The sequence below is a fragment of the Leguminivora glycinivorella genome, chromosome 5 (assembly GCF_023078275.1).
Source record: "Leguminivora glycinivorella isolate SPB_JAAS2020 chromosome 5, LegGlyc_1.1, whole genome shotgun sequence".
In the NCBI taxonomy this organism is placed as follows: Eukaryota; Metazoa; Arthropoda; class Insecta; order Lepidoptera; family Tortricidae; genus Leguminivora; species Leguminivora glycinivorella.
The window spans coordinates 2,857,801-2,873,250 of record NC_062975.1 but is presented as its reverse complement, the minus strand read 5'-3'; the positions used below and the strand labels follow the sequence as shown (position 1 = coordinate 2,873,250).

Genomic DNA, 15,450 nt, shown 5'->3' with positions numbered 1-15,450 from the left:
CTAGGGCAGGGTGGGTAAGCAAGGTGATGTAGGCTGACAGACAATGTCTTTAAAATAGTTTGTACCTACTTTTTAAATAGGATAGGAGTTTTTATATTGCACAGCATTCGCGGTAATAAAACAAAGCAGATAATAATTAAGAAGGCGTTAGTTTAGCAACATTTGTTGCATTTCATACCTGTTACTTATTAGATATTCGTGAATGACGTGAATTACTTCTTAAACCTCTCAGCTTATCTATTTTCCTTGGCAGATTGAACGAAATCGCATTGAACATTGCGGAATTAATATATTTTGTTGGTTTATTCCATTGCAGAATTTTTAAGGCGTCATATATAGGGTTCCGTGGCCAAAATTGGCTTAAATCTCTTCTTCTTTACATCCTGTTACCAGTGTTACCCTGGGGTTTAGGACTCGAATCATATTACTCCATTTACTCCGGTCATGGGCAGTTCGGGTAACCTCCTCCCACCCCATCCCTAACACCCTGAGCTCTTGCAAATCTTGAAATAGCTTAAATATAGTTATAGTTTTTTTTGATGTAGTGTGAAATCAGAAGTCACAAAACTAAAATATACCTACCTGTGGTCCAACCTACAGTTGTGATATTTAAATTCAAGCAATTCAGTTCTCATATTAAAACCTAGGTAACCCTTAATCCGTGATAGATAACGAGTGTAGGGTAGCGCCAGTCTCCCAGCCTTGGTGGATAAGATATGCATCGCTGGGACGGAAGCCGCTACCTCGCGTGCACCGCCGTGCACCAACGGTTGCCAACCAAAGGTCTCCACGTAATAATAGCTCGGTTTATGGAAATGGAGCTGATGGCTGGTAATTTTAAGCCTGAGCGACCAATATCGGACACGACACGTGTAAAGGAAAACAAATGCATCGTTAGATATTTTATATAGACAATTAGAGACGTCCTGCAGACATAAATATGGTGTCTCTTGAATGTAGGTCATACTGAGCAACATGAATTATGCGACTATTTAAACCTAAAAATAAATAAAAAATCTAAATAAACACTTTGTTTCAGCCCATTCTGCTTGGAATTGTTGTCTATTCTCGTTGTCAATACCAACATTTTGTGATCTGTAATAATGTCATTGTTATAAGAGTTTCCAGGAGGCCCAAGTTTGTAGAAATAAATAGTTTTTTGTTTTGTTACAAGTATTTTCAGCTCGGATGGCGCTCTTATCAAAATATCTCTTCTTTATAAAAATGTGTGGAAACATAGGATAGTAAATTTAAAAAAACGTGAAAGTTGAACGTTGGACATACGTAAACTGTAATAAAAGTATTTGGTTGTTATGATATTTATTATTTATTTATTTAAACTTTATTGCACAATATAACAAATAAAGTACAAATGGCGGACTTAATGCCTAATGACATTCTCTAACAGTCAACCAACAGGCTAAACAGAAAGAGTTGTGGGTGCAGGCTTTAAAAAAAAAGGTAACTGAAAATGAAACAATGATATTCCGAGAAAGGAGGAAATTCGGCTTCTTCAGTGTACCTACTTGTGAAACTTACATACATACATACATACATACAATCACGCCTGTATCCCATAAAGGGGTAGGCTTACTAAAGCTTCAGTGCCACTTTGGCAAATAAGGGGTTGAAAGAAAACGAAACTGTGACATTGCAGTGACAGGTTGCCAGCCTCTCGCCTACGCCACAATTTAACCCATATCCCATAGTCGCCTTCTACGACACCCACGGGAAGAAAGGGGGTGGTGAAATTCTTTACCTACTTTTAATATGGTATTTAAGTTACTTAATACATATAACGCTGATATTAAGTGTATCTCGCCAGCTCTGATATATATTAGGTATTTTGTCAAAAGGAGATAGATGGTGGTGCTTATAAAAATTCCATCATATCATATTACATATTTATAATCTTGATTCCTTTCCGGCTAACCTTGGAGTTTTGCTCATGTAATTTAGTTTAACATGACTTTTCCGGTTTCACAAAACCCATCTAAAGAAAATGCGAAATGTATATTTTGTCACAATAATTAATGGTAACAGAAAATGTGTTTGTGAAGAGAACATATTTTGCAGGGATATTTATGCTAATAAATGCTGGGTAGGTATAGTTACAGAATCATTTCAAGGGCAAAAAAGCGGTACCTATGCATTAACAACATAACTTTTTCTGATCAGAACACTGTACAGAAACAGAATAGTCATACATACCTACGTCTTTAACAGAATATCCACTATTTAAGAAACTTTGCACCTCGCCTCGCACTTGCCAAACCCAATTTGTCGATACGATTTTGCCAAACCGCTACGAATGTAGGACACGACGCACGCTAAATACACTCGAAAAACATTTTTTTCTACTCCCGAACTGTTATTCGTCATTTACAGGGTCGTGCATAGATCTTTAAAATCCTACATAAAAGTCTATTCCCCAAAGCCAGCGTCCGCCGGCTTTCCGCGCATGCGCGCAGTATCTAAAAAACTGAAAACGCATTGTTTGGCTCTGTAACCAGGGCAACGCATTGTTATAACGATACTGCGCGCGTGCTGCTGACAGTGCAAACCTTTGCGTCAAAATATAGGAAACAGTATGAATTTCACGAAAGTTATTCAAGAAAACTTAAAAACTAAGTGCATGGTCGTAGAAAAAGTATTGTATGCAACGGTGTTTAACTGAGTCAAAAAATACTCGTGGCGTCTTAATAACAATTTTCGGCTTCGCCTCAAATTGTTACCCACGCCACTCGTCTTTTTTGACCTCCTTTAAACGCCTGTTACATAAAATACTATTAACACCAGCCCTTTTCTTCATTAATCGATTAGTTTTATAAAGAAACAAAAACAATGTTTCTAAACTGAAAAGATACGAATGCTATACAATACACCAAAGAAAAAGAGACTGAGTCCACTGGTGGCGAAGACGGTAATCAAACCCGGGTCTTCAGCTTACGCATCTAACTTTACCAACAAGAAACGTAAAAAAATATATAGAATAAAAGAATGTGTTTTGTTCCCTAGTTAAAAAAAATGTTTTTATTCAGTGTAGATATTTGTTTTGCTCGTTTAAACAAAGCCTCGTGTTGGGATACCGGATAGGTAAATAAAGGTTTCGAGAACGGGTTTTTGAGCGGTTTCCGTTTCCCTGCGTATAATTATCGTCAGTTTATATGATATTCACGCTCGTTATGTGAAATTTATACATAACTGACTTATAAATAACCTAACCACAAAATAAAAATTTTGAAAAAAAAACCGACATAGTGGACCGATTTTCATGAACACGGCTAAGAACACTCCCTAATAATTCAGATTCCAAACCAAAAAAAATCAAACTCGGTTTATCCGTTCGAGACCTACGATGCCACTCACAGACAGACACGTCAAACTTATAATACCCCGTCGTTTTTGCGTCGGGGTTTAAAAAAGCTATATAAAATATGCTTTCCACTAGTGATATATGTATATAATATTATGGCTAATCATGCAAGAAGTGGCATTCTTTTATTTAAAATGTAATGAAAGGAAATAGACGTCACATAGCACTCCTTTTGTTAGTAAAAACTGTCACCAAATGTTACCATACGCTGAACCTCGGTTGTCCGCCATAACATAACCGAATCTAAGCAAGCCTGTTGAGAAAACTCGGAACAATTGAGTAAACAGTCACTAGAATAAAGTGGAAAGAATATGAGTCATATGCCTGGTTTCAACGCCGTCGTCGCTATTTACTTGTATTGTACTTACCTTACCTCACATATACACAAAGATCGTAATTTGTATTACTACTGACTTTACAAATAATATCACGAAGTTAAGGTAATAAGTGTAATTACAATATGACCTCTTACTATCACTACCTCTTGGTTCTTGGTAGTCAGCTGCAGTGAAAGTAGTTGAGCTTCTCTGTACCACACCTCGGACACTGGCGATCAAATATATGAAAGAGGCGCGTTCCTAGCACACAGTCTAAGCTCGTGTAGGTGAACGCGTACCATGCTTGTATGAGTGGAATATGACAGGTCGACTGTTCGCGTTTTTGACAGGCGGTAACTGTGAGGTAACCGAGAGGGGGTGGGCGGCACTTTCAGCGGGGAGCGGGAGTGGCCATACTGTACGATAGTACTTTTTATTATACTGTGTCTGTACTGAAGTTAGTTTGCAGAGGAGTCTCTCCAGCTAAATGTTTGACCTTGACATCGTTGACATTTCTGCCTTTTATACAAATAGCCATTACATAATTGCTAAGCGACATCAGTCGCAGCAGTGCATAAACTGCTCTTGCTTTAATGCGAATTTTAAATGTTTGCAGTACAACTATAATTATATTCCATTTTGGAGCATATATGTCGAAAAAAAACCCTTAATCATTAAAAAATATATATAATACGGAAGTCAGCATGACAGATATTAGCGATTGTTAGCAAATTCGGATATTTAAAGCGTTTATCAATTACGCCGTAAATGTATATGTCTATAATATATGCCTATATAGTTTTTCTGCACATAGGTCCGAATTTTTCAGTATACATAATGGTCCACTGAAATAAAAAATCTGAATTTTGTAGACTCAGCAATTTAATATTTCATAAAATATGTATAATTTTATTTTATTTTATTTTATTTTATTTTACTTTATTAGGTACACCAAACAGATTTCGTACAAAATCTTAATAACAATTAAAACTTATACTAAGTGGCTTAAAACTAGCACGAGATCCAAAACAAGTGTACTCAGCATGTTTTACAATTCAGCGGAAACAATACATATTTTTAACCGACTTCAAAAAAGGAGGAGGTTCTCAATTCGACTGAATGTTTTTTTTTTTATTTTTTTGTATGTATGTTACTCGATATCTCCGAGAATTGTGGACCGATTTTCAAAAATTTTTTTTTGATCGAACGGGTATAACCCCGAGATGGTCCCATTGGCATCAAGTCGGGGTCTGATGATGGGATCTTGGAGAAATCGAGGGAACTCTTCAAATGTTACAGGCACATGTAATGTTTTTAGTATATTTTTCAAAGGTACACCGGTATTTACGCCTGATGGTAATAATTTTATGTGGCTGAGCTGATGATGGAAGGTCAACTCTTCAATGGTTAGGAGTTAAAGGATAATTCTTTCACTACTGTACATATATTCGGATTGATACATATAATATCAATAGGAACCACTAAAAATCAACAAATAAATAAACTTTTTAACAAAAAATAAAACCGCCTTCAAAAATAAGCGCGTTACAAAACACGTAGAAACTAAAAAGCAAAAAATAATAAACCTTTGAATTCAGATTTCTTATCGTATTGCAATAATCTAAACATCCAAATTATAAACAAATCAATTATTTTTGGAGTCGGGGCCAGCCTGAGTATGGTTGGGTGGGGCCAAACAGGCAATATAGCAAGGCGACAAACAGGTCTGGCACCGACTACAAAAATAATTGATTTGTTTATAATTTGGATGTTTAGATTATTGCAATACGATAAGAAATCTGAATTCAAAGGTTTTTTATTTTTTGCTTTTTAGTTTCTACGTGTTTTGTAACGCGCTTATTTTTGAAGGCGGTTTTATTTTTAGCACTATCTAGTAAGTAAAACTACAATAGCAAACATCAGAGAACTATTAGGTAACAATTTAGCTAATACCAAATAAGGGAGTAATTAACTTAAGCTAAGGGTATACGCATTTAAACTATACGAGTGAGACAAACTTAAACATATTTAAACGGTAGAAGGAAAATTTAGCAGTCAGTGACAGAAGAAGATGAGCATGAGGAGCATGCGGAGGAGGTGAAGAGGACGCCAGCCAAGCGCCTCTTAAATCTAGCAATGTTGGGGTCAAAAATGTAAAAATGAATATGATTAGAAGCTAACTCGTTATATTGGCGGCACATAATTTGCGATTTCGTACTCGATTCTTCCATTATCGGAAAATTTTATCAAAGTCATTTGACTAAGTTGCTTACACAGATTTCAGAGTGTATTCAATGAACACATAATTCCCCTGAAAATCGATAGGTACCGCCGAGCCCTGCCCGCCGAAGAATGATAGTGACACCTTAAGAATGATAACCCGTGCTCACTGAACTGATTATACATATACAAGCTTCCAACCTTGTTTAAGTATTATTGTTCGACACCATTTTATTTTTGGAACAATACAAAAGATTTAGGTATAATATATATGGTGCTAGGATGAATGATGTCAGGTGGAGTAAAATGTTAACGGAATAGTGACCACTTACAGATGTGAAAAATGCTTGGCATTCGGTGGCTGGTCGGCTGGCCGACATCTGGAAAATTGCGGATTACAACTAGATGAGACAACTGAGGGAAGGCATGGATAAATTCGCACACAGCCAGCAGGCCTCCGTGGCGCAGTTGGAAGCGGGGCTGGTTCCGGCAAAGGTCGCAGGTTCGAGTCCTGCCGGAGGTGTGAATTTTTCAATTTTTTCCATTAATTTAAAAATATTTAAAAATACAACTAGATGAAACTTGCACAGAATCGAGACAAGTGGCGTACTAGAAAAGTGGCCACAGTAGTGGAAAAAAGGCTAAAATGATGATGATGGCATCTGTTGTGTGAGTTTTTAGAAATATAAACACATTCTCCATTGATCTCACCCACGTCTGGATTACTATTCGGGAAATTTCGCAATACGGTGTAAATAAAAATAATCTGATTCATAGATATTGTTTTTCTAGAAAAATAAACACTACACACTAAACCCAACGCAAGTGACAAAAATGTATCATTTTATATCACATTATGATTATATTAAACACAAGAAAAGTGCTAGAGTATGCATATTTTATTGAATGGCTTAAGCCATTACTTTACGTCCCACCGCGCCACCCAACCTTGCTTACCAAAATGTGTTAGTATGACCATATTTCATTTAGTATGAGACGACTTATATTTACCGGGATATAGACCGTGATTACCTGTTTTGATTTTTGTCGAGCTTCCGATATCAAAGGTAATCACGGTCTATATCCCGGTAAATATAAGTCTAATGAAAATAACCGAGAATCATTCAAAACTCTTATAGTATGGGACGATTAGTATCGTTCAGGATTTATCATCTACCTTAATTACAAAGGATGATAAAGATACCAATGATTTTGTTCCACTAGCCTGCATTTATCTATAATTATATTTTCGCGTGGTTATCTGTAATGAACTAAGAATCCAAGGTTAAACGTGCAATTTCCTGAAGCGTTTTGCTAGCATAAAAATTACTATAGAAATGTATCTTTTAAACTGTGGTAAACTACACTTAGATACGAAGTACAACTATGTGTAAGGTCGACTGAGATACATATCACAATAGAGTTATTTATTTTTGGATTCCTTTTTTAAATAACTTTAGTAGTAGTAGTAGTAGTAGTAGTAGTAATCACTTTATTGTGTACAACAGTTTATATACAACTTTAATGACTATTTGGAAAATAACACGTTACATAGACGACGCTCCGACCAATTGCATCCGAGAAATAACGCATCTTGAAATAAAGCCAACAAATAGTCCATTTTACGCGAACTTTGTTTATTATTTTAATAATAAGAGCGCGACCACGCATGCCGAGTAATTTGAATATAAAATATTGCGCAACAAAAAGAATGGTAAACAATTGAATAGGTTTTCCAATTTAGTATACTTACCTACGACAGACAAAGCTAGTCACGAGATAGTATGAACCGCCCGGCAAAACGTACCAAGAGTAACTCATAAATTGTATCTGGATAACCACTGCAAATATTGGACTATATGGAAAAGATATGGAGGGGGCCTTCACTCTCTGAGAGGTTATCTTTTACCCATTTGCATTACATGCAAACTGCATGAGCAGTTTGGCGAGGAACTTTAAAAATGTAAAATGTATGTTACCTTTAAATAAATAAATTAAAAAAAAAAAAAAAAAAAAAAAAATGTATTATTAAGGAAATAAAAGGCTATACATATACCCACGAATAGGCGAGGCGGTTCAATTTAGCGTGATGGAACAATGCAGTATTCGAACTGAAAATGTTATCTTGTTTTGACATCGCCGCGGGAGCCGCAAACAAAATATTTAAACGTGTAGTACTGGAAGCACTCGGAATTATATCGGATCAAAAGCTACTGAATATGAGATGTTTAAGGTCTTTAATTGAACTTTTGAATTTCTATAAGGGCCACTTGCACCTACGAATATGAAGGGTTAACCCGAGGGTTAACCCACCATTTTATATGGAATTTGACAGATGACAGCCCACTAACCCTGAGTGGTTGGTGCAAGTGGGCCTAATTATGTTAAAAGACAGATGCGCTGTTATCGTAGCATGCTTTCGATTCGGAGGTCGCGGGTGGAAAGTTTTAACACCCCTGTTCGTATGAATGAGTTTTCGGAACGTATGTGGGCCTTGTTTACCATTATGTCAAGTATTTGCCAAACTCTCAAAAGCAAAGAGGCACAATAACGATATGAAGATGAGTGAATTACATTACATACATACATTTTAACAATATGAGTTAGCATTTTTTTTTTCACCACACTAACTGGTAATGACTTACTTTGCTATTCGGAAACAGATAGCAAAATTTTTTAGCAAATTAGCCCCCACTGATTTATTTAGTATAAGTAAGTATATTATAGATCGCCATTTACAATGTCAAGCGAATTTGATAAATATTAAGTAATGAATTTGATAACGTTTGCATGATAATTATAAACCAAGGCTCGCGTCTTTGTGAACTACAGTTTATAGGCACTTAATAAAATAAAATATTGTGACAGTTTTATTCCTGTCCGTGCTCCGGGTGCTTTTTTGTCAGTCGCCAGTCATAATTCAGCTTTAACCCGGGACTTGCAGCTGGGTTTATCTTTCGTGCTAAATTCTTTGAGAAAGAGATCTCAATGTTTTTTATTTACATACCTACTGCTACAAGTAAAGGCATGTCTTAAAAGTTTTATTTTTCACTAAGCGTTAGACCTTGCTTTATCGTTAAAAGATGGACGCATGTTTTATCTTGTTAAAAAAATACAAGTAAATGAGACGGATAATTTAAAGGGAATTTCTATCAGAACGCTCTACTATAAACTTTTTGAAGACACACTATAAATATTTTTACTATGACAAAAACAGACAATATTTATAAATTACTATGAGTACAATTCCAATTTTATTTCGATGTCTAATTGATGTCATAGCCGCTGACATCTTGCTTGCGTCGTCAAAATATATCGCGACAAAAAATTGGCTTATATTTTTTAACAAAAACTAATACCTCAATAATAAATATATTATTATTTACAAATTAGGCATGTTGATAAGTACCTAAAATCATTCATAAAAACAAATTATACAGGTACCTAATTAAGATGACATAAAAATTAATTATTCTGTGTTCATTTTAACCTTGCCGCTCACCTTTGGAAATTTTGCATAAAATGTGTAAAAGGTACAGCTTCACTGATTGAAATTCATGGTGATATGAAATATTTGCAGAGTGCTCCTTTGGGGCGGTTTAAGCATAATTGAGATATTAAGAAATCAAACGAAGTTATTAGCTGGACTGATATTGGAGAGGTAAATCATTTATTTATTTATTTATTACAATAACATTATGCATAAAACTTACAGACTACAGCCCAACACGTAATATGTACATATAAAAACACATCTATAATACAATATAATAAGAATCATAGTTTGTCATACAAACAAATTTACAACAAAAAGTTCTCATCGGTACATTAACCAATGAAATGTCAAATACAAGCACTAATATATGTACACAAAATATTAACACAAATTTCTGTGCACAAAATAATATGTATTTTAAGCATAGTTAAAGTGAGTATTATGATTATTGTATCGTGGACGTGGAACTGCAATGCGAATTGAGCACTGAATATAAATTAAAGATTCGAAGGCGTTATTTATATGCATTAATTCGTCAGAGAACAAAGACATTCTAACTGTTTTATATTGAACCATCATGACTAATAGATGAGAATTTATTTTCGGCGCGACCGAACAATCAAAGCAAACAACGGGATAAATAACGAAGAAGGTCGCCCTAAATACCATAATTTTCTCGGAATCTAGGTATTCCGTGGGCACCCGTGGCTATTCCTACGCCCTCGTGGCTATCCCTACGCCTCTTAGTCATGAAGAACTTTGGCAATCGCAATCGTTATTCATAAACGCTGCAGTCATGTTTATCACGTTTATCGCCCCCGTCTCGAAGACTCATCGTTTCATGACTTCTCCCGTTGACGCATAACGCTATTTCGGGACTATTTTAACAGTGCGATTTTGAAGTATCACACCTGGTACCCGTCATAAAATATCTTTCTAAGCAATTTTAGCCGAGTTAAACTTTAGTGGCACTTAAATGGACGTTATTTATATCAAACCCAAGCCAATAACATATTTCTGTCCTTATAAGAATGTAATTAACCACCGAATCAGGATATGTCAAGATTAATTATCGAGTTAGTTAATTTGCCAAGACAGATGTCGCGAATGTCGCGTTATTTTAGCCAAGTCTTGCAGCCGCAAGCGCAGGGCCCGTATACAAGTAGCCAATGCTATCGCTCCTTCGTACTATTTGTGTCGCACTTACGGTAGCGCGATAGAGAGAGTTGCGTATCGTTTGCCTCAGAGCGTGAGGGATTGGTCACTTGCCTATGGATCCAGGTTCGGCGTTCTGGAGCGGCGCCCACGCAGAAGCTCCCGCCGAAACAAAGCCCGACGCCGCACGCCCGCCACTCAGTCCACGCGCAAGCTCCGACGTGAAAACAACTCCCGAAAAATCTTTCATTTGTATTTCAAAGTGCACTAACTGAGTGAATTGGATTATTTTTGTCGTACGTCTCAGGTTCGTGATAGCTTCTGCATTACCTAATTTTATTTCCTTGTTTGGGTTGTTACTTTCATTCAATTCGATTTTGGATTTTCTTTAAATGACTCATATAAACTATAATTTGGACGTAAACTTACTACCCATATTAGGCTTGTTTTAAAATATCACTTTCCTTCAGTTTTCTGGGGGTAATAAAGAAATCTAACACTTTGGCACAGTCATGGTTAGTTAATATTGATTATAAGAGGCCACCATTGTAGTATTTTTATAATTAATAAACCTGGTGCTCTGGAATGTACGGTTTAGCTGAAGAATCGTCCGTGCCATCTAGAAATTCCTCAACACCGTAATTTTAAATGCGCTCCAAACCTTTGTCTCTTGGCGTCACGCCAACCACCACTAATATCAATTTCTATCAAACTGGGATTTCTGATTTACATTAATGCAGCGAGTTGAATGATTTATTCAGCGCAATCGAACAGGAATAGCAATTGATCGAATATTTAATTTATTTCACTTATTGAAAATTATTCTATGGAATGTGTAACATGTCAAGAAATTAGAGCAGCATAGCAGCAGCGTTGGAAGTCACCAGCAACACGCTGAGATGAGGCCATTTCGTGGCACTTCATTCCTTTCTGTCTTGTTGTTATTATGTGTATTTTGTCTTGCCTGTGTTCACGAATTATATTCTATTCTATCCTATAATATTTATTCTCTCTAACTGAATTTACTTGCGTCCCAAATTCACTTAATATTTATATTCTCTCAAGTTTCCAATTTTATAAAGGGCTTTTTTTCAATCATTTTAGATTAAATTACAATATACCACAATGTCTCAACTGCAAGCCGGTCAGCAACTCGTCAAGAAGACCATGGATGAGATGATCCAGCAAAAGCAAACCCAAGAAAAGGTTACCATCCAAGCGAGACAGGAATTCCGCGAGAGCTTCCAAGCAAGTTACGAAGAAGAATTCGAGGAGGAGATCCACATTGATTGCCACGGAAACAAGACCTCAAAGAAGATAGAATCCAGCAGCGAGAGCTCTGAGCACTCGAAGAGCGCTGATGTCCAGGTGAAGGCCACGGGACTCAACGACGAACAAGTGCAGGCACTCACAGACTGCGCGAACCAGGCGGGACAACTAGCCCTGGACTCTAAAGCTGCCAACTGAACGCATGTAAATCTATTCTCAATTTGTTTGCCTCTTACTAACAACGCGGTATATATTTTACTACGAAACGATCATGACTTTACTGACGAATCTAATATAACGCATACGAATAACGAATCTAATGTGTTACACAATTTTCGATTTATAGGCATTGTTTCCAAAATAGTTTAAATTTACCTGACTGCTAAGCGTTTAAAGTGGAAATACGAAATTGAGTCCCTCGGAGTCAGTTTGGCTTTAAAACAAACTGTGTGCTTGCCGGAGCTGCTCCAAATTAAATGGAGTTTGTTTATACGTAGCCCGGGCCGTATAGCTTGATAGGCACGTGAACCTCATCATTTATTCAAATATTTGTGAGGTATAACAAAATCTGACTTCGGTTTATTTTATTTTGGTAATGAAATTATAGGATAACCTATACACTCGATCCAATTTATCCTTGATGGCTGACAAGTATTATCCTTCTCCTAAGTCAACAATTTCCTTTAACGTATCCGTACAACAAAGATATTTGAGTTATAAATATAACTATTCTAATAAAATTATTTGTTTCAGGTGTCCTTACAATCGTGCCTGTGATGGTGGTTTCAAAGAGTGTCAAAGACTGTGTCCAGTGTTCCTTATTATTTTATGATAATAATTATTAATAATAAAGTTAAATAATACGATATCATTAAATATTCTGAAAGTTCAATAGTGTATTAAATTGTGTCGTGCGCTTAAGTGTAAATGGAAAGTTCAAGTTAGCATAAAAATGGAAGAGGAAGACGACGAAAGAAAAATTCGCAGGGCAAACCTTGCCAAGTTCAGTTCTCTCAACTCTCGCGTGGTGCACCAGTCTCTTGAGGAGGGAAGCGTACGAGCGCAGGCCTCCTCGGAATCCAATGACGCCAACACATCCAGCATATCCGCTGCAGCCCAATTTAGTGACCGAAGTTTCGTGTCAAAAACGAGCACGTTCTCCCGCAGCGGCACGTCTAGCTCGAGCCAAGAAGAATGCGAGGTGGCCCATACGACCGCGACGAGCGGGCAGTACTTGGCGGCGGCGCGCGTCGAGTCTGCCCGCTCCATGGAGAGTCTCCGTCCATGCAAGGATTCTTCACCGGCGCGCCCAGCCAGCTCATGCACGGTGGTGCGCTCGCACCGTAGCTCATTTCTTACAGCGAGCGAAAGAGATATAAGAGAGGCGAGAGGGGCACCCGCCAGAAGAGCGTTGTCTGGGGAAGATATGGGAGCTACAGCAGAGAAGAGGCGAGGACTGTTTGCAAGTACGGAAAGGAGAGCATTACAGCAACTGAGCCTCCCACCCCCAGAGCGCAGGCTAACGATTCTCAGTCCTCACAGTCCATTGGCTACCACCGAGTTGCAATGGCCGTCTCCTTCCGGCATCCGCGGCAGGCGGAAGAAGGGTATGGTGCTGCCCAAGTTGATCCTGCCGCGGAGTGACTCTGATGGCTCCGAAGTATTCTTTGAAAGGTTATTTTTTATATTATCTCGTTTTACCATATGATCTAGTTGCACGTATATTTTTAAATACCTCAAATGTTATTTGTCATTTTCTGGCACAACATTTTCTCCATATGTTCTCAATGTTAGACAACAAAGTTAGATACATTATTTTAAGTTCGTTAAATAGACGTACCGTCAATGTTTGTTGCCAAACTTAAATTATCAAGACTATTGGAATAAGGTTTCCAAAAATTACAAAATATTTACGAAGTGTCACTATTGCAGAGAATTGTGAATCTGGTGTCAATGAACTTTTTATCTCTCATGCTCTACTGTAACATTCTAGAACAATGGAGTTAGAATATAAGTAGAACACTGAGACTGCCAACTCTCATGTATAAATGTTTATATCTGTCAATATTAAAGAATGTTAAAGAACCGCTGAAACGTTATTATTTTGAAGATAGATTCTCCGACTTTCCTCTTGCCAAGAGCAATACATTAGCGACGTCGTGTGCGCGGTGTGCGTCAGCACGGAATCGTGATGTACGAGTACATAAAAACTCTTTACATCGCCATGTTTATGTTTCTCTGTAAACGTTTTAAATTGGAACAGTCACGATCGAGGCATTTCAGCTCAAACACATAAATATGAACCCCCAAAATAAGTAAGCTTGATGCTTCTGAAGCTTACATAAGTTTTCACATCGCTCAGCCATATCCTATAGAAAATAAATGAATTGTAGGACATCCTTAAATAGATTGTTTCCGTCCCACAGCTAGCTCAGGAAGGCTCGTGTTGTGGGTGCTCAGACAGCCGTAGCGTTCTACATACTTGAGACTCTCATGACTCATGACTCAGAGTTAAATATCTGTGCTAACCCTTACCGGGTACCGTACCCTAGACCACCGGCTTTACAGGCAGGGTCACATATATCTCGATTCCCATACCAATAGCTCAATAGTTAAGTACAATCAAAGATGCAGACCAAATTCAATATCCGGCAACTAACATTTACTGGAAATATTTCTCATTGCAGCATTTCCCGCGTACTCTGAAAGCTTTTAATTAAAAAGTCTGCTACACACAAGGATTCATTCTATGAAAAATTAAATGAACCTACTTTCGCCGTGAGCACTTTGGTTTGTGGATAATGTTCACCTGTTTTTTCACAATACACGCTGCTTCTCACTCGCCAGGATAACTCGATTATGTAGAATAAATGATCCTGGCAGCTTTGTGCGGTGTGAATGACAAAAGGAATCATCGGATGATTATTTTTCCATTACGTTACGGTACTATTTTAAAACTGCGTACTTTTATTTTGTCAAGTAAACCTATATTGAGAACGTAATTTGTCAAGCAACGTTAAAGCCAACATTTAAAATTAGGATAGTGAAATATTAACAATACCTTTTTCAAAATGTAAAAAAAAGGATAAATAGAAAAGTTTTCTAACCCAAAATACGAATGTAAATGTGACGGGGAATGTGATACAACGTTTATTTTGGGAGTAATCGACGCATGAACAATAAAGTCTCAAGACAAACATGTTCGTTACAACAACATCCCAGGTCAAAACAAAACGTGCTAGAAGATTTGAGAACATACACACACGCCACACACATACACACACTCACACACAGAGAGAAAGAGAGAGTATGAATTGAATAAATTCCGACGCGCGCGTGAGATTGTGGGTATGTGATCAACTGACCAGGTACCTAACCATTAGATCCCCATAATGAAGGTATTATACTACCTATGTATGTACACGAGATTCCAACTTATCTCTCACTCTAAGATCACTGAACCTTATTATAAACACATACTTACCATATTGTCTCTTATACAATTCCACATTAAGAATTGTTTATGTGTAAATTGTAAAATAGATTGCAGAATTGTGAAAAATATGCCATTTCAATGACTTGTTTAAGTGCCGGAGCAGAAAAAGTTAACTAAAGAG

General features: G+C 37.1%; 2 protein-coding genes across 2 annotated transcripts in view; both read left to right on the top strand.

The window, feature by feature from the left end:
- LOC125226452 (cAMP-specific 3',5'-cyclic phosphodiesterase-like) overlaps nucleotides 1–15,450 on the top strand; it is a 729,130-nt gene that overhangs the window by 440,203 nt on the left and 273,477 nt on the right. The gene's annotated exons all lie outside the window — the stretch shown is intronic.
- Nucleotides 10,726–12,726, top strand: LOC125226457. The gene is made up of 3 exons (XM_048130442.1): nucleotides 10,726–10,871; nucleotides 11,669–12,037; nucleotides 12,587–12,726. Exon 2 carries the CDS (start codon nucleotides 11,690–11,692, stop codon nucleotides 12,029–12,031), a length of 342 nt encoding a protein of 113 aa, XP_047986399.1. The 5' UTR covers nucleotides 10,726–10,871; nucleotides 11,669–11,689; the 3' UTR covers nucleotides 12,032–12,037; nucleotides 12,587–12,726.

What these genes read in the sequence shown, in the direction of transcription:
- LOC125226457 (XM_048130442.1), top strand. Translation starts at nt 11,690, where the DNA reads ATGTCTCAACTGCAAGCCGGTCAGCAACTCGTCAAGAAGACCATGGAT.